We start from the raw sequence: 20,091 nt of genomic DNA, 5'->3' as shown, positions 1-20,091 counted from the left end.
GAAAGGCAAAAAAAGAAAAAAAATCCTATGCTAAATTGCAAGATTGGTCTGAAAAAATTGCAATTAGATTATTTTCTAAAATCGTTCAGCCCTAATGCTGACTGTGCAGCAACATCCATCCCCGAAAAGAGAGTTGTCTCTAAAACAAGGGAGATGATAGAATAAGAATCTATTTTTATGGGTGATTCATTAAGCCTGTAGATGTTGCTTCACTGTAGATAGTTAAAAATTTATAAACAGTCTACATAGAATCAGAAATTGGACTTTTTTGCCTGATTGAAATGGTTCTATTACATGTTGAGTTTGTGGAGTATCCAAACAAAGCCATCCAAATGATTAAAATTCAACATACCAGTAATGTATTTTTTTTTAAGTCAGTACTTCATTTCACACATAAATTGAAAGCATTGTTTGGAATAACTTAAAATTTAAGAAATTCAAAAAAAATCTTCTTTCTCCAAAAGAACCGGCTCTCAAAATTGAGACCAAATTCCCATCACTAACTGACAGTCCACCACCGCCCCCTCGAGCCCACCCATGTTATTATCAACCACGTGGTGAATTTGTGATTGACAGATGCGAGAACCAATGAGATCGCTGTTACGGAATCAGGTGACGACTGACATTCGGATAATTTACCGTTTAGTGATGCGTTCAAGGTAAACTAGTGCTCGGAATTATCAGTTCTTCAACCTCAATTACAGTTTTGTAGACGTGAAATTGTGGGTTTTCTTGACAACACTTCCTAAAATTTGCGTTTAATTATTTTTAATTAATTTAATTTAATATTAGATGATTAAAACTGATTTTAGCACCAAAAATTACCGTATTCAGACAAAATAATGTATAAAACCGATGTGTAAACTTATGAAGGCATTGCAACTTGAAGACTTGGAGGGATTTCTGCTTCTACTGGAGACAATGCTTTATCCAAGTTGGTCTCACTGTATGTTCACAACACCACAATAATGCACCAATAATCAAAAACAGGGATTAAAAGAATGTCAACAGGTGAAAGGTGAGCTGCATAGTTTTGTTTTGGATCATTTTTATTGCTTATAACAAATCGCAAACTCACTGATTCTGCAAACTACTGTCTTACAATTCTGAATTTTCATCTTAACCTCAGTTTGATGCATGTTTATACTCCTTTATTGTGCATTTTACGGATATAGGATGGGGTAATTAGTAGGGAAACCTCTAGGGGGCAGTACGTCCTCAAACAAAGCCCTAACATGATGCTGAACACACTTCTACACCGAGTCTTACTGTGTCATTTCTGTTTTTAATGAGCGCTGTAGCAGTGTGTGACTGCAGAGTCTGTTTCTACTGTTTCTTTATTCTAGTGCAGGAATATAAGAGTGATTTCAGTAGATTGCAGAAGAAGCTGAATTTTCCTATGTGCTTTGAATGCAGCACTGTTTTATCTAGATTGGCCTTCAGTTAAATTCTCAGATAAAAGCCTGTAAATTGAACCGTGCATTAAGACATTTGAAGTATTTTTCAGCATAATGCTGTTCGTGTAATAAATAAAAAAGTAAAGAAATGAGAGGAAATAGAAGCTTTAGGGGAGTGAATTGAGCTGTAAAAGTCTTGATATGAATCTTTTGGACTTTTCCCAGTTCTTTAGAAAAAGTATGTGTCATAGAAGTGTTTCGAGGTGATGAGTAGTTTCCGATAACCAGCTTTAACGTCTGGGTATTTCCTAAACTTTGACCCGGATGAGTGAGTCAGACTGAATCTGAGACTTTCACACTGATGAATCTGACTCTGCTGTTTCTACTCTCAGCATCACCGTGCTCTTTGAACGCAGTGAAAACCAGAGCATGTACAGCATCCGACAGACATGTTACTGCCTTCATCTCATTCTCAATGTACAGAAAAGAATCTCCAAGAATAGCAAACACCCCAGATAGAGAAGTAGGACGTGTGGTGGTGTGATTCTACAAAGGATCATGCTTCCTCCTTCAGTTTTTTCTCTCTTCATTTTATATTATGCATGGACAATGGGATATTCTATGCTGTTACCTTGGAAACAGGCATGTATCTGGCCCCTGTGTTGCGAAGCAGGGGAAAACGATCCTTTATGTGCCTGGTAATGGCAGAAAAGCAGCATGACTCTAATGTGCTCTAATTTGTAATTTCTATTTCCCTGCAGAGAGGATTCTCGCAGGCTCTGCAGATGGAGATGAGCCTCAAACTGCCAAAGCTTTTTGACTCAGTGAGACACAGTAACCTGTTCATGTGCTGCTGATGATTCAGAGGAAGCTCAGTGCTGCAGAACACGGCTCGAGGAGTGACTCTGCAGAAGTGACGGTGTTTGTTGGAGGGTCAGACTCACACACCTTTGAGAAATAAAGAAGTTTCATCACTCTCTTCCAGCTCCTTCTTCCCACAGCAGACATTAATCATGCTTCCTGCCTTAGCTCTGTTAGTAGTAGTGGTTTTATTAGTCATCATAATGTCAACAGTCCAGACATCCTAACAAAGCCAGCAGTCATGTATGAAGCGGTGACTGCACAGACTCTCTGTCTTAAATCATCTCTGGACTCCAGCGCTCGAAGGAACCAGGCCTCTGCGTTTCCAGTAGCTTGGCAGAAAGCGTCGCTCCTTCCTGACTTAACAATCGCGGGTTTGTTGCTGATTATTGCTGCAGATAATATCCAAACAAACGGCTCTGGCTCGCTCAAGGTCTCCCCTCCTGCAGAGACGTAATGAAGGTGAAACGACAAAATATTGAAATCATTTTACCACTGCAGAGAAAAACTGATGGGGTGACCAGGTGCAAACTCTAAAAAGATAGATAGATAGATAGATAGATAGATAGATAGATAGATAGATAGATAGATAGATAGATAGATAGATAGATAGATAGATAGATAGATAGACAGACAGACAGACAGTTGGATTAATGGATGGATTACCAGAGATAGACAGATGACAAACAGATGCATGTACAGGCAACTTGATGGGTAATGAATGGTTGGATAAATATCTTGATGATGGATGTACAAACAGACAGATGGATAAATGAATAAGTGATTGGATAGATGGATTGATGAATGGATGGAAGGATGGATAAAAAAATGGGATAAATGGACGTATAGGCTAACAGATAGATGTTGGATGGATGGATGTATGGATGGATAAATAAATGTATGAATGGGTTGATAAATGGACAGATGGGCAAACAGTGGGATGGATGATAGATGGATGAATGGGTGGATGAGAAAAAAGAGGGATGGATTGATGGACTGATGGATGGATGGATGGATGGATGGATGGATGGATGGATGGATGGATTAATGAACAAAAAGGGGATAAATGGATGTAAAGGGGAACAGATGGATGTTAGATGGATGGATGGATGGATGGATTAATGAACAAAAAGGGGATAAATGGATGTAAAGGGGAACAGATGGATGTTAGATGGATGGATGGATGGATAGATATATAAATGGATGAATGGCTTTATAAATGGACGGCTGGGCAACAGAGGGATGGTTAATAGATGGATGAATGGGTGGATGAGTGGATGTGAAAAAGGAGGGATGAATAAATGGATGGATGGGTGAAGTGGTTAATGGAGGGATGGATGGATAGACAAAAAGACAGATGGATGAATGAAAAAGTGGTCTGATGGATGGATGGATGGATGGATGGATAGATGGATGTTAGATGGATGGATGGATATATAAATGAATGAATGGATTGATAAATGGATGGATGGGCAACAGAGGGTTAACGGAGGGATGGATGGATAGACAAACAGACGGATGGATGAATGAATAAGTGGTTGGATGGATGGATGGATGGATGGATGGATGGATGGATGGATGGATGGATGGATGGATGGATGGATGGATGGATGGATGGATGGGCAAAACAGAGGAATGGATGGATGGATGGTTGGATGGGTGGATGAGAGGACAGATGGATAGATGGATGAAACAATGGGCAAACAGATGGCTGGATGGATGGATGGATGGATGGATGGATGGATGGACAGAGGAATGGATGGATGATAGATGGATGGATGAATGGATTGATAAATGGACAGATAGGCAACAGAGGGATTGATGAATGGGTGGATGAGTGGATGTGAAAAAGGAGGGATGAATAAATGGATGGATGGGTGAAGTGGTTAATGGAGGGATGGATGGATAGACAAAAAGACAGATGGATGAATGAAAAAGTGGTCTGATGGATGGATGGATGGATGGATGGATAGATGGATGTTAGATGGATGGATGGATATATAAATGAATGAATGGATTGATAAATGGATGGATGGGCAACAGAGGGTTAACGGAGGGATGGATGGATAGACAAACAGACGGATGGATGAATGAATAAGTGGTTGGATGGATGGATGGATGGATGGATGGATGGATGGATGGATGGATGGATGGATGGATGGATGGATGGATGGATGGGCAAAACAGAGGAATGGATGGATGGATGGGTGGATGAGAGGACAGATGGATAGATGGATGAAACAATGGGCAAACAGATGGCTGGATGGATGGATGGATGGATGGATGGATGGACAGAGGAATGGATGGATGATAGATGGATGGATGAATGGATTGATAAATGGACAGATAGGCAACAGAGGGATTGATGAATGGGTGGATGAGTGGGTGAGAAAAAAGAGGGATGGATGAATGGATAAATGGATGGATGATAGACAAACAGACAGATGGTTGAATGAATAAGTGGTTGGATTGATGGATGGATGGTTGGATGGAAAGATGGACAAACAGAGGAACCAATTGGATGGTTGGGTTGTTGGATTGATGGATGGATGAACAAACGAAACAATAGATGAGTGGATGATAGATAGATGGATGGCTAAATTGACAGCTGGATGAACTGATGGACAGATGGACAGAATACAAGACAGACTGATGGATTAAATGATGGACAAATGAATAGATATAGGGAAAACCTAATGGACTGTTGGATTGATGGATGGATGGATGGATGGAAAGATGGACAAACAGAGGACCAATTGGGTGGTTGGGTTGTTGGATTGATGGATGGATGGATGGATGGATGGATGGATGGATGGATGGATGGATGGATGGATGGATGGATGGATGGATGGATGGATGGATGGATGGATGGATGGATGGATGGACGGATCCTGTTTTTATCTGAACGTTGTTTCTGTCCCTCTCCTTCTCTTCCACCCTTTCTTCCTGGTGTCTGTCTAACATGAGTCTGGTCCTGCTGCAGGTTTCTGTCTGTCAGAGGAAGTCTGTATCTGGACTCATGGGGGGTCCAGATGAGATCGGACTGAATCCTGGACCATGATCACAGAGAACAGTCCAGACCTGCTCTGTCTGAAACTCTTTAAGATCAGGGGTCTGAATATGAAAACAATCTTTCTCTTTCTGTGTAAAATGTGTCTGAAAGTGAAATCATGCTAAACACGTGGACACGTCATAAAGAAAACACAGACAGCCGCTGTTATATTAATATATGTTTTAATCTTCTCCACTTTTATTATCATCATGTTTTATTTTCATATTTGTAAATCTTACAGGTCCTTTTGTGCACAGACCTTTCATCACGGCACACACATTGGCACAACAAGATTGTTCAGAAATAGATAAATTCTAATCACACTGAAATAGCACACAATTTCATGACTTTTGCAAGGACTCGGGAGAGACAGACTAGAACAATAACGAATTTGATCTCGTGTGTGTTTTTTTTTTTTTTTTTTTAAACCTCTGTTGAATCCAGAATCGGAGAGTCGGATGTGCCGAAACGAAACCGAACAGTTACAGGAACATTCTCGTTTCTCAAATAAACGATGCATAAATAATAAAAAAAAAAAAGTTGAAACATAAGATATGACGATGATGATGATGATGTGCAGCAGTCGAATAGAGCTCTGATGGATGTGATGAGTTTTGCCATAAAGGTGCCTCTGAAGCACAACACTTCCCCTAACATGAAATAAAATAATCTCTGTCTTTAAATAAGAAACTGCTGACAATATAAAAATACATGGCATTGTACTGTAGTTCATTAAATAAACCAACAATTCATATATAAAATATCATATTGACGTGTATAAAAATATGCCTTACAACTTTTTGAAAAGGGTAACAGCCGTAAGCTTTTAGTCTGCCACTTCAGAACACACAGTCGACCACAAAATTCAAACATATGTACAAACAATCAACTAAATAAGCAGTCAGAAACGCCATCTCCACAAAGAAAATGAACAGAAGCATCCAGGATCATATTCATAGGACTATTTTTTCTGACTCTGACGACACATAGATAAGATACTGTAAGATTCAAGCAGTACTGGATGGAAACACAGACTCAAAAATAAATTAAAGGAAAAGAAAAACTCGGTCAATTTTTTGATATCAGTGTATCTTTGGAGAGAAGGAGAGAGGACGGTGAGGGAGACACGTCTTTTTTAAAACATCTGTGTCGCGTCACCTGCGTAACAGTATTTCAGCCCACTGAGATCAGAACAAACACAGGCAGTGTCAGCTATCCTAAAGTCGAAAGAAGAAGAAGAAGAAAAAAAAAAAACAGGAAATCTACCAGAAAGCCAGGACAAGAGCCAGGGGATATAGAGATCATTCGGAGTAATACCGCTTTGGATCACTGAGGCAGTTCACGGAGCGTTGATGTGAGCATGCAGCGTGTCACCAGGAGACGCAGAGGACGCTGCTGCAACTGTTGAACATTCAGGCAGATGTTGCTGCTGCTGCTGCTGCTGCTGCTGCTGCTGCTGCTGCTGCTGCTGCTGCTGCTGGACTGTGAGAGTGTGTGTGTCTTGCTTTAGAGAGGACATTAACCTGTGTGTGTTTCCCATAGGAAGTGGTTTATCCCTGCTACCTCCTGTCCAGGCAGTGTCTAGCACATGCTAAAGCCACCCCCTCCTCCTCTTCCTCCTCTTCCTCCTCCTCCTCCTCTTCCTCCTGGCTCAGAGCAATAGGACAGCCTCATCCCTCACTCCCCGTCGCACGGTACTGTACCATCCTCGCTGGCACGTGAGGGCACGGGCGTGCCAAGCTCGTCCACACACCAGCAGTGGCCACGCTGCATGCCCTTGGAGGAGCGGCACTGTGTGAGATTAGAGGAGGAGAGGAGGAGGTGGGAGAGAAAATGATATGTCATCATAGCGCAGTCCTGATCCTCTGAGCTCACAGCTGAGCGGCTCAGAGACAGAAGTGTCAGTTATTCTCACACACACATGTTAGAGCCGGTAAAGTTGCAGCTTCACACTCTACCTGCTTTTTCCTGTAGAAGCCGCGGGTGTCACAGTTGGGTATATAGATGTCACGGTCAGACTGGAAGATTGTCAGCTCCAGACCCCTCAGGACACTGTTAAGCAGCTTGCGGCAGGGTGCCTGGAGATTAAAACACAGCAATGCAGAGTGAGACTTCTCCGTCTAACCTGTCTCCAACTACAGAGTGGCAGAAACAAGCTGCTCTCATCCCCTCAGGTGGTCGAGTTGGCAGCGATCCTCTCTCTGATCGCAGCACATGTCGATGTGAATCACAAAGGATTAGCAGCGCACAGTGATGCAGCATTAGAGCCAGGAGCAGCAGAGAATATATACATCAAATGTCACATATTGTATAACATTATATAACCATATTGTTACACAATGCTTTAGCTTTTCAGGTCACTGAATGTAACGAAGTGACGTGTGCATTTTTTTTTTATTTCTGTGTCACTTTGTGGATGAAACTGTGTCATCTCCATCGATCCTGCGAGCACGCCAAAACGCCGAGGATCAGTTTGATCTGAGGAGGCAACGGCCAACTTGAAACTTTCCTGATTCTCATCATGCTCAATTAGTTCTGCCGCATAGCAGCACACACATCATGCACCATAATGCATGGCTCCAGGGCAGTGTGTGTACATGCCACTGCAACACCCCAAACAGGAACTCTCTGCGAGACACTGCAGCCTCGTGTACCCACCTCAGCGTGGCAGAGGATGAGTTTTAATAAAGGAGCGTTAAACATCTTTAAGGTTGCAACTCCTGAATGAAGACTTCAAAATAAAAGCATGAACTTACTTTTTCAATGTCACCACTGTGCGAGGGATGGGGACCTGAGAGGAAACGAGACATTAATCCAACATTCACATATCCAGTGTCCTAATTTTGTAAAACAAGCCTCATCTGGATTATTTACACCCTAAAACATCCTAATCCTGGCGTTTCTTTGACACAGATTTTCATCTGAGAGCTCATTTGATCAGACCTAATTTCTGACAGTTAATCGCAGTGTCTCAGTTTGAACAGTAGATGGAGATCACTGCAATAAAAAGCAGCCTGATCAGGATGTAGGTGACACTGTGACAGTTTCACATTCATCCCAAATTCTCCACAGGGAGAGAGGCTCACTTGTAGGACAGATCACGCCGGATCACATGACGCACAGAAAGTGCACCGCACCAATCATACGTGCGAGGAATCTTTGACTTCTGCAACAACTAACTCGAGCGATTTGCCGGATTTTTCTTCCTCTTGTGAGAGCACTGAACTCCTGGATGCTGGAGGTTTTTTTTTTTGCAAATTCATCCGTGGCTGAAATGTCAGACACAGCATCACATGCAATTCACAGCAACACAGGACGCACTTTAGACGCTACCTGCAGTGCATGTGCATGTGCATGCATGTACAGTTTTCTGTGTGTGTGTATGTGTGTGTGTGTGGGGTGTCTTACCTGTGGGGTGGGGCCTCTCAGTGGGAGTTGTCCTGCTGTGCTTGGCGCAAATGCCCCTTCCCTGCAACAGAGCCTGCAGAGGGCTGTGCTCCCGCGGCGGGGGGACACAGCGGAGCCCCTTGGCACAGCTCAGGGTGTACACGCCACAGGGCTCTCCCTGGGCCAACACTGATGTGCTGCCAGCAGCATTATGGTCCCTGGGGGGCCGGCCTGCCCCCAGTGGATCCTTGCAGGAGGGACAGACCTTGAAGGGGCCCAAGCGGTTTGCCCCGCTCCATGATCCGCAGTGAGCAATCAGCAACAAAGCAACGGTTGTTAAGTTAGAGAGGAAAGGCATTCTGTGTCCAGGTCTCAGGGTCTCCACTTTGTCACAGTTCAGTGTGGCTGATGCTATTTCTGGACGTATATATTTCTCCCCCTTTCTCCTCCTTTCTCCTCAGTCTTTCTCCCGTTTCTATACAGTAGCTCTCCTTGGTGCTTTGCCGGCTGAGTCCCCCTGCAGTGCCAGAGGAGACAAATGGAGATCGAGAGAGACACGGCAAAGCACCGGCTTTTAAAGATCTGAAAGGCGGTGATAAAGAGTGAGTGAGTGAGAGGGAGGGAGGGAGAGAAAGGCAGAGAGAGCACAGTTATGACACCTTCAGGGGCTGGGACTCAGAGAGAGAGGAGAGCAGAGAGGGAGAGGAAGGGAGGTGGCAGGGAGAGCAAGTGGGGGGTGGATTATGTTCCTTTCAGAAATTATCAAAATCTTCCCACCCCTTTCTGTTTCATACCAACACACACACACACACACACACACACACACACACACACACAGCTTCCCACACTGGAGCTCAGTGTTTGTTACACACGCATCAAGAGGAGTTGCCACATTCAGCTTTGTGCACTTTTCTTTCCAATGTCAGAGACCTTTCTGGAAACATATTCGCCATGGTAACACATGCAAATGTATAAACAGTATGTGCCTCCCTGAGCCGTGCCACTGCCGTTTCCACTCGTGCTACGAACGCAACAGCCAACAGTGGGGAACAGATCTCCTGACAGGGGCGTACTCAGCTGTTTGGGGGCCCAAAGCAAACCCAGTCACTGGGGCCCCCAAATGTTCTCGTAGCCCATCATCAGAGCTAACTGGCCTTCTTCTGGGTCCACTGGCTCTTTCTGAGGGGCCGTTTACTCGACAGCGGGTTTAGGGGTGTGCCATAGCATATCCATATCTTTTTTCTTTCAAGAGTCTAATCACTTCTTGACTCCATCTCCCGACATATTTTACAGTCCCCCCAAAAAATACACAAGAACATCAGCTGTCAATCATCGTTAAAAGTGATGTAAAGCCTTGTTTTTAACCTCTTATAACTAATTAAAACAAAACTTTATAGAAAAAAAGGACTTGAATACAAGACAGCCAAATGATATCTTCAAACCACCACAACAATCAGACGTGAGAAACATTTCTACCAGGTGTAATAATTTTTTAAAGTTTGACCACAGCTCATCTGGAATGACTGGGGAGATGGATTTTTTTTTTTTTTACCTATACTGCAGCCAGCCACCAGGGGGAGCAGTTTTCATGGCGACCAATATCACGTCCATTTTTCTTACTGTCTAAGATACAAATTTATCATTTCATGATATTTACAGTTCAGAGGTGCTAGGGGTGGGCAAAATATAGCCTCAAAATATATCAGGATATTTTAAGGAAATTTGTGACAATGATGTTTTATGACAATATGGGAAAAAAAACTTATTATCAGTGGTTGCTGATTCTGAATAACAACATTTTTATTGCACACACAGTATAGAAGCCACTTTTCCAATCATTTACTACTACTACTACACAAGCTTGAAATGTAAACACAGTAAGTAGGTCAGATTCAGAGGAAATCTGACGTTTTGGAGGTGAAAAACTCCACATTTCTATACGATATAAGATGTGCACGAACCTCGACTGCAGAAGCAGCGTTTAGCTCCCTTCATTCAGACGAGTTAGCATTTTTTAAACACTAAATTCAACCTGTTAGCAGCATCAAAATGCACAGTTTTTCTGTAGACAGCTGTCAAAAACAATACTACACAATAGAGAAAACTTCTATCAAGTTTCGACCGTTACAGCACAACCGGTGTTTTGGCGTTAATAGCGACCATGCTAACTGGTGACTTTCAGCTGACGGCAGCAAGCCGCAACCTCCAGTCTGAGAAAATGAGACAATGCTAAAATCTGTTGTTTCTGGAGTGTTCGCTTGAGGCTGGCTCTGGAAAATACAGGAAGTCACAAACACACGAAGCCAAAAAAAAAACATTTTCAAAGCAGAAATTAACCTATTTACAGCCTGGTTCAAAAAACGTCTCCTGTCTGAGTCGCTAATTTTACTACCAGCTCCCACTGTACGGGGGGTAAATTTTTTTCTAACTTGGCTGTTCAGAGGATATTAAGATTGCGAGCTCCCCCAATAAGAGGCACAGCTGAGAATCACGTGACCGACAGGCGCCCTATGGCTGTAGGCGAAGCCCTTGCCACTACCAATATGGCCGCTATAGCTGATCTGCTTCGTTTTCCGTTTCAGAAACAGACGGGTGACGTCGGCGAGACTACGTCCATGTTTTATACAGTCTATGGACGGCAGCCGTGATGAACGGCCGAGAGTCACCAGTTAACAGGGTCACACTTTACACTGAAACACCAGCGACGTCTGCGTGTGTGTAATTAAATGTGTATTCTTTACCCAACCTCAGTTAACCAGGTTTGACCACAAACGAGCAATATTAACTGCTGATACTCAAAATACAGATTTGACTTTGCTTATTTAATGAAAAAGTTGGTTTGGGGCCGAGGTTCTGACCAAACATGGACTCAATATCGACAGTAAATAATGAGTGAACCTATAAATTATGATTAACAGAAACAGATTTTATGACCAAAGTAAAATTCGGGAGTATTATGAAACAATGTTTTCATCCTGGTCTGTCACAGTCTGATAAGAGTTGTGTTTCCTCTCTGGGTACACGCTAGGTTTCTCTGCTAAAAACGTCTGTCCACTTACTGCTATTTCACAAACCTGGGAGCATTTTACCCTCCGTCAAAGTGATATTTAGTAAAAAAAAGTGTGTTTTCTGGTGGTTAACTCCTCCACGTCAGTTGACAAACCATTATACTAAGGACACCAACAGAAAGGAGGAGACATGGACTGATGGAGCTGAAGTTTAGGGAGGTCCAGTTGAGCTTAACATACTAATTAATTACCATGAAAGTTTGTTGTCATGGTGGATTCCTGCAGGAACATGTGGTTCTCCTGTGATCTTGTGATCTCGGAGCTGTGCTGCACGGCGCTGACACCTTATGAGTGAATTAGGGGTAAGGCTGATATCAGGTTTGGACGTTCAGCTCGACCACACGTCTGTTGTGGAGGCAAAAAATCCACCGATAATAACGTAGCTTTCACATCCTCCTCTGTTTGTAGTGTTGCCACCCTTCACGGTATTAGTTCTCCTGCACATTTAACATTCAATGTGTTTTGTTGCGTGTCTGATCTTTGTTCAGCCAAACCACCTCCTCATCACTGAGGTCGCTCCTCTTTTAGGCTCTAAATCCTCATGTGAGGACGAAGTTATTGCTGCCATGCTACTTTCACTCTCTGCCATTGTTTTGTTCACAGCAGGGAGCGTCACACATTTCGTGACATTTCGTAAATATCACGAAATGACAAATTTATATCGTCAAAAAATTAAACTGGTATTATCATAGATGGAATGATATGGTGCACCCCTAAGAGGTGCAATGACCCATGTGTAAAAGACCACAATAACTTCATAAATCAGTCTTAAAAGATGTTTTGGGGGGCCCAGGCAATCCCCAGTGTTTGCCTAATTGTAGGTACGCCCCTGTCTCCTGCACCCACATGTAATGGTGCAGCTAATTCTGCACCTGAGGACTTTAACGTTAAACTACAGGAACAAAGTTTAGAAAACACACAGAACATGAGCTCCTGATCCCTGATTATAGTCGAGAAGTTTCACCAAACACGAGCTCAACAAATCAATGTGAGGAGCTTTAATGAAGCATGTGTTTAAACTGTGCCTCGGCATGTTTAAATCACTGCTGAGTCAGTGATGCATTGACTCCACATCACAGTAATCCTCCTTCAAAAAGCCGGCCAACTTCTAGATTACATACCAGCTGCTTTCAGACATCAGCCGGCTTCACGTACAGTATGTTTCAGTGAGGCATGAGGCCGGCTGAGGGTATAGCTCACCAGTTGTTTGAATTGGAAGAGTAATCATCTGGATAATTAAGAGGAGCGAGGGGGAGGTTCCTCCAGGAGGAATGCACATCCACCAACCAGAGCCAAACTGCTAATAGAGTAATCCATCCATTGCTCTCCACTCCGCCAGTTTGGATTTTCCATCTTGGGAAGGACCAAAAGTCCTTTATCCATCCTCTCAATGCACAACACATGATCCTTACAGGCATGAATGCACAGTTCTGTTATATATTATGATTAAATACGGGTTATTCTGAGTGGGTGCATGATTTTGTTTCACTAAAATATACAACACGTTATTATTTTATGCTTCAAGGCTGTTGCAAAAAGTTTCTTTGTAACTAAAACACACCTTAAAGAGTCTATAAGTGTCTTAATGTTCGTTCCACAGTCCGTACTTTTATCAAAGTTATTTTCTGAGAATAAAAGAGGCTACTTTTGGAAAAACAGAAATTGAAAGCAGGTTGAAAGATCTGCACATAAAAAATATCTAAAACCTTGGTGCTTGAAAGGCTGCAGAGGAATTCCTCTCTTATCTATAGCTCCATTGTCTCCTGTGTTATCTGTCGTTTTCCTACAGCTCTGGGTGCACCGAGGACAGATTCAACATCGCCACAAAGCCAAATATTTTCACTGAGCAAAAACAGAATTTAGCTATCAAGCCACTTTAAAAAAGCAGGACCATTATGTACACACTTAGATTGTGCTGTGTGCAGTTTGCCCAGGACTGGGTCATTTGCTCCTGAAATAGTTCTTGGGAAAAACATGACTAATCAGAGATACACACACACACAAAAAGGCACTGGCCGGTTCCTGCTTGAATTCAGGGCTATATGAGGCCAAAATCTGTTTAGCTATCAGCCGCCTGTTGCTCTGATTAATCTTGGCACGAATAGAAGAAATCACCTGCCGTCTTGTGTTCCCATCAGCGCGGGTGCTGCAGCTTTCCACATATCAGGAGAATGTTCCAAGACACACGCCAGACCAATGGGGGCTCTCCTTTCCACACTGGCCCTGGGCTGTACATTTTTCCTTCTGCAGGCAGACACTGTTTCTTCATTAAGCTCTTCCTTCTCCTGTCTCTCCAGCCCAGGTCCTTCCCAGCTGGCTCAGGGCTCCTCTTTAGCAACTGCTGCTTTCAACACAAAAATAAAAATGCTCACTTAACTTTAGGTGGGAGCTTCCTTAGATGCTATCCATCTTAATCTCTATGAAATAATCTATGAGTTTTGCCCGAAAAACTCTTTTCATCTGTTTATTCCTGAAGGTGCTGTGAGGAGTGTCCAGAAAAGCTAGTGCTTTGTCCTCGGTTCCCCACGAGCACCTTTACCCACTGTCTTAAAGATGTGAAAGAAGAGTTCACACTGCTACACTTTGCTGGTTGTAGTGGTCTTTATGTCCTTTCACCAGGGATATTCTGACTTGACCACAGATTCCAAGGAACAACATTTAGAAATAACACATTTTGGTGCTGATAAACTAATCTTAAATTGTGGATTATGAACAAGCAAATACATAAAAGTGAGACTATTTCAAAGTCACAGAATTTTTAAATGTCATTAACTGTCAGTTTGAATCTTTGAGAAGTCACAGGCCTCCAAAATAACAATAATAACAATGAAAACTCAAAGTTTGCTTTGTTTTATACAGTGGTATAACTTTCAATCTTTAGCATAACTAGCCAAAATCAGTACAGCTATAAGCTAAGCAACTACCTACCGTTGGTAGACAAACTTCAATGGCTGAAAAATGATGTATTTTCCGTTTATACTGTTTTAAAATTACTTAAATCTAGGAAATGTAAAAAAAATGTGGCACGCTTGAGTGTCACTCCGCCTCACCGCTTCAAGAGCTCTGATTGGCTGAAAGCTCGTCACTGCTCCTCTAGAAGCATCGCCATTGGCTGCTTCACTGTAGGGGCTGGGACGTCATTCAGAAGCGCTGAAGTGTAGTTTCTAAAGTTTTCTATGAAGAGCTATGAGCAGCTGATGTTCACAGGTGAGTTTACACCTCATAACCCACCTTACTAACAGGTTTCAGTGGAATTATCGATAAAACGGCCTCGGTAAAGCCGTTCCTGTTGTCCGCTTTCAGTAGCAGTCAACGGTTTTCCTCCTCGGACACAAATCTTAGCTTCAGGGGAAGGAGCTATCATATTAGCCGCTAATGATGCTAACACATCTGTGAATTGGCCCGTTGTGACCCAACTACGAATGAAAAATAACATTCTCTGTTGAATTGAATTAAATTACATTTAATAAAAGCTCTTAAAAATCGGGGTCACAACGTTAGCTGTCAACGGCTAGCGAGTTCTCACTGTATCTGCTATAACGGTTAGAGTTAGCACAGTGCTAACCGCTAACAGTGATAGCGCTGGATGTAAACATTGGCACGCCCACTTTCCATCGATGCAGTGATTTGGCGTTTTTTGATTTACATTTAATTCAGTGTTGTCGCCATAGCTGTTAATATCTACAAAAATAAATTGACAGTATTTAATTCAGCTCTAGCCTCATTGAATAGTCATACTTCTTATATTGTTGTTGTCTGTTGGACTGTTTTGGCTTTATAATCTAAGATGATATGCTGAGGCACTCCTGCGTTTTCATTCTCCTACAGATTCAGCTCTAATAGCTGATCTCTAATCAGTGAATATAAAGCCCAGATTGGCTTCAAACTGATGGTTGACATCAGTATCAGGATGTGTGCATCCACAAAGAATACTATCTCAATATACAGTCCAAGGGTGGATGTTTCAAATGCTTAAAATTTACATAAGGGGAAATACTTTTCTTTTTTGTTGTAACAGAACTATGTTGTGGTTTCACAAATAAAAAGACTCCCTTTGTGCAAAACCTGCTTTAACCTCTTATTTCTCCCTTTTGTTAAAATCATGGAGTAAATCTCAACATATGATCATGCCTAAAGAAAATGATGTAGGATTGGTGCAAAATAGGAATAAAAATTGGGTCAAGTCTTGGCATTGGTGTAGTTTGGGACACTTTTTTTGGAATATATATATATATGTACTGTTTTCTTGTTGTGTTTACAATTATTATTTCTGACCTGACATGTCAGAAACACACAAAACAAACAGGGGATCACGTTACACCTTTTTTAGTTCACAAGTTTGAGGACACCCTCTACATCTGAATGTGACCTGTGGGTGTTATGCATGTCATCAGTGTAGGGGAAAGTGTATCTTCCTTGTGTGTGCAGGAGGGGTGTAACGGTACACAAAAATCACGGTTCGGTACGTACCTTGGTTTTAGGGTCACGGTTCGGTAAATTTGCGGTACGGTATGGAACAACGCAAAACCATTTGCTTGTTTAGCATGGTTATTAAACCAAAATCTTGCCATTATACACTGAGGGGGGAGGCTCTTCAAGCTCCGGTTGGTCGTTAGCAGCAGCCATGATGCACAATTCAGACACAAGCTCCTGTGGCTACGGAAGCTCTTTGATATTCATCTTCTGATTGGCTCACCGTGAGACGTCACGTCCACATGATATGCACATGATCGCAAAGCGTGAATCACAGATCACTTTCCTCATGAATATTAAAACACCTCCCCTGCTCAGCCAATCATAGACGAGTACTGACGTGAATATTAAAGAGCCATGTGCAGCGGCTAACATAAACTTACTGTGCTCGTTCGAATACAGCACTGTGCCGAACCGAACGGACTTATGGAGCGGTTCAGCACGGATACATGCACCGTGCACCCCAGTGTGCACCAAAATGTATGTTACACCAGGAATACACCAGATGCATCTCTGGTCCGACTCCGCTCCTGTTCACAGCATGTTGAACTACCAACCCACTCCGTCTTCAGTCTGGCACATTGCAGGACCACAAGACAGGGAGGTTGTGTGGGAGGTTGAGGAGTTCCCTGAAACCCTTTAACCTTTCAACTCCCGGTTTGGCCCTCCTCATTGTGTCGATTTGTTCTTGTAGTCAGACCAAATACAATCTGGTTTTGGCACGGTTTGTTTTATTTTGAAAGTCACTGGGTGTTTTTCGGTGTTCTCCATACCTGCTCCTGTCTCGTCCTCCTGTCCTGCTCGATCTGCTTTTTATGAATTGACGCGTCACTGCTGTGACATCCAGCAAAATTAGGAAGCCTGCATATCTGATGCATCCGGCTCCGATTTGCCAGAGCAGGGACACTGTCAGACCAGATCTTTTCAGTGTGAGTTGATGAACTGACTTGAATAGAGGCCTACCTGATCTAGCGCTGTGACGGAGCACATGTTGTTGCCATTCTGATGTTATTTTAAGAGACAGCATGTCTGCAAACTTCCAGCTGACATAAGAGTCCAGCTGCTGCTTTGATAAGTCTGGTGCTTGCTAAGAACTTTAAAAGTTGGTAGATATTGTTAAAGTTTCTCCCTCTGCCTCTTTCCTTCCCCAGGATGGATGACATCAATGTTCTCCACCACAGATGCCTCCTGAATCTGCGGCGTCGAATCAGAGACATTGGGGATGGGCGTCCAGCGCAGGAACGATATATGAGGTTGCAGAAGGATGGAGACACACTCAGGTCAGCCTTTTGCATAATCCTCCTCTCCACATTTATTTTCTCTCTGTAGTTGCCCTACTAACGGTAAAAATAGCCAGAGAGTATAACTTTTAAAAAATGTTGTCATGCAAGATTGTTTGGCCAGGGAATCTCTGCAGCACTTCAGCACCTGGATATAATAACTACTCTAGATTTAAGCAGCCTGGTGTGTTAGAAGTCACCTTTTGTTAACCTGTCATTGCTTCTCTTTAGTTACCAAGGGAACTCTGAGGAGGTGGGTTGCTATGTGGCTGGCCATCCTTTATCAAAGGGAAACTGCTACTTTGAGGTAAGGCTGGTTGATGCTGATTCTGATTTCTGTATCTCTGTTGCAGACTCCTCCCTCCAGCTGTGTTTTCTTTGTAACATCTCATTTTCTGGGAGGATGTGAAAAGAAGAACACGTTTGTTCCTTCTCACTGTTTAAAATCGTTCAGGGTGGGGGGGATTATTCATGATATGATACCACATACCAGCCCTCCTGTGTGCGCCGTGCCCAAGATTGCTTTACCATCCAGCCAGATATTTTATCCCCTGGAATCCCATCGCTGAAGAGTTTCTCAACTTCATATTATATTCAGAGTGCCCCCATGCAAGCCCGGTTCAACGGTGCAAAACCACTACCTCAAAAATGTCCTCGCTGCACTGGAATGAAGGGGAAGGAGTGGGTTAGGTGATATCTTTGAGTGCAGAGATTAGTCCAACACCCTGTTTTCCTAGCAGACCAACTGAGAGCAGGAGAAATTATTGGACGTTTGTTTATACAACTTGTTTTTCTACCAGAACTACCAGGAACTTCTCTTCAAGGAACTAAATAGTTCCTGTGGCCCATTGTGTCCTGTGTTTCCATGAAGGCACGACACCACCAGACCAGTAGAGGGCAGTAAGAAAGATATGGAGGCTAAAGGAGTTAGCATTGAGGATATTCAGCATGTGCTGGTTTTAATTGTTCAAAGAGGATTCAAACACCTGAGAGTGATAGGATGGATTTTAAAGCCATAGCAGATATTGACCGGTGTTTTAGTTTTAAGGGTGACCCTGGAAACTAGAGACTCTCAGCTGGATGCCTCCCTCTAAAATGACTGTAGATCATCATTAAATGCTTCATGAGGAGAAACTAGGACACATTTCCGACGACTTCTTCTGTGACATATCCTGCTGAAAGTCTCCAGTTTACAGGGTCGCTCTTTAAAGTGATACTCCGGGATGGAACAAGTTGGGTCCTATCACAAGGTTTAGGGCAGAAATTACCCCTACAGCAGTGTTTTTGTGCAGCAGAAGCCCAGAGCGCTCGCACCAAACACCCCCTCCCTGCTCCTCTGCCGGTTTCCTCTGCACTCAGACGGGGCCATATTTTACTGGACCAAAAACACAAATAAACGGACTCCCACTGAAAAAATCTGATATGGGTCTGCATTCACGCTTTATTTAGAGAATTTTCAGTGCGTTACTTTCACACAAAAACACCACTAAATAAGGCTCTAGTTCACATTGTGTCGTAAAACGCCGCTACCTCCGCTGCAGAGCCACAGCTGGCTACGAGGCGCTCGCCGCTTAGTGCATCAGTCCGCGCGCGGCGTGCCAGATATAAACAAACGCAGGTAGTCTGCCAGGACGAAGAGACACGATGAGAACTAGAGCCTTATTTAGCAGTGTTTTTGTGTGAAAGTAACGCACTGAAAATTCTCTAAATAAAGCGTGAATGCAGACCCATATCTGATTTTTTCTGTGGGAGTCCGTTTATTTGTGTTTTTGGTCAAGTAAAATATGGCCCCGTCTGAGTGCAGAGGAAACCTGCAGAGGAGCAGGGAGGGGGTGTTTGGTGGGAGCGCTCTGGGCTTCTGCTGCACAAAAACACTGCTGTAGGGGTAATTTCTGCCCTAAACCCTGTGATAGGACCCAACTTGTTCCATCCCGGAGGATCACTTTAAACTGGAACACCGGGAGCTGACAGAGGGTGCGTCTCAAAGCTCCAAAGTTCCATCCTTCCTTCCTCCACTTGCGTCGTTCTCTTGCGTCTTAGTCCCTCCCACCAGAGATGCATGGGAGAGACGCGAGGAAATGAAGAGAGAGGATGGAGGAGATTGGTTTTTAGAGCAATGGGACATCCTCTCCTTCGCAGCGTCACATGAAGCGACGTGTTTCAGTGATTGACGGCATCAGCTGATCACCTCTGGATCATCTGTCAGTCAGCTCTAACAGCTGTTTGTGCGTCTGGGCATGTGCGCTGTAATAACTCTGGTCAAACAGAAACAGTAACAGAGCTTTGTCTGTTCCTTTAACCAGTTAAACAAACACGTTACCATGAAGAAAACCTGCTCTCTGTTTATTCTGTGTGCTGTTTAGAAGCTCACAGATCACTTTTCGGGTAAAATGCGTAATTGTGGGATTATTTATGAATTATTTATCCTTTATCTAGAGCCCATCTGATCGTGACCTCTGAAGCTTACTAATATAACCCACCTTATTGTGTCTCAGGAAGATATTATTGATCAGTCAGTTTTCTGTATTAATCCTCTGTTATATTGATTTGATGATGGTAGTGTTCAGTGTTTT

The 20,091-nt window shown here is 43.1% G+C and overlaps 2 protein-coding genes across 3 annotated transcripts in view; one reads left to right on the top strand and one right to left on the bottom strand.

Annotated features, from left to right (window-relative positions):
- Positions 1-5,475: 5,475 nt before the first annotated feature.
- igfbp6b (insulin-like growth factor binding protein 6b) lies at positions 5,476-14,106 on the bottom strand. Of its 2 annotated transcripts, XM_074681295.1 has the most exons (5): positions 13,881-14,106; positions 8,719-9,214; positions 8,067-8,101; positions 7,269-7,388; positions 5,476-7,101 (listed from the first exon to the last, which is right to left on the bottom strand). In XM_074681295.1, the coding sequence occupies exons 2-5, from the start codon at positions 9,053-9,055 to the stop codon at positions 6,988-6,990; spliced, it is 606 nt and encodes a 201-aa protein (XP_074537396.1). In that variant the 5' UTR covers positions 9,056-9,214; positions 13,881-14,106; the 3' UTR covers positions 5,476-6,987. The 2 variants fall into 2 exon arrangements, with proteins under 2 accessions (XP_074537396.1, XP_074537395.1); XM_074681294.1 differs by lacking the exon at positions 13,881-14,106 and having other exon boundaries at positions 8,719-9,314.
- A 789-nt stretch (positions 14,107-14,895) lies between these two features.
- spryd3 (SPRY domain containing 3) overlaps positions 14,896-20,091 on the top strand; it is an 87,498-nt gene continuing 82,302 nt past the window's right edge. The window contains exons 1-3 of the mRNA XM_074681293.1: positions 14,896-14,972; positions 17,390-17,518; positions 17,750-17,825. Of these exons, the coding sequence (XP_074537394.1) occupies positions 17,391-17,518; positions 17,750-17,825 (204 nt within the window). The 5' untranslated portion in view covers positions 14,896-14,972; position 17,390. The remainder of the gene's footprint in view (positions 14,973-17,389; positions 17,519-17,749; positions 17,826-20,091) is intronic.

The sequence above is a fragment of the Halichoeres trimaculatus genome, unplaced genomic scaffold (assembly GCF_033239565.1).
Source record: "Halichoeres trimaculatus isolate MK-OKI-2021-1 unplaced genomic scaffold, fHalTri1.1 fHalTri1_scaffold_11, whole genome shotgun sequence".
Taxonomy (NCBI): Eukaryota; Metazoa; Chordata; class Actinopteri; order Labriformes; family Labridae; genus Halichoeres; species Halichoeres trimaculatus.
This window is presented reverse-complemented; position numbering and strand designations above follow the sequence as displayed.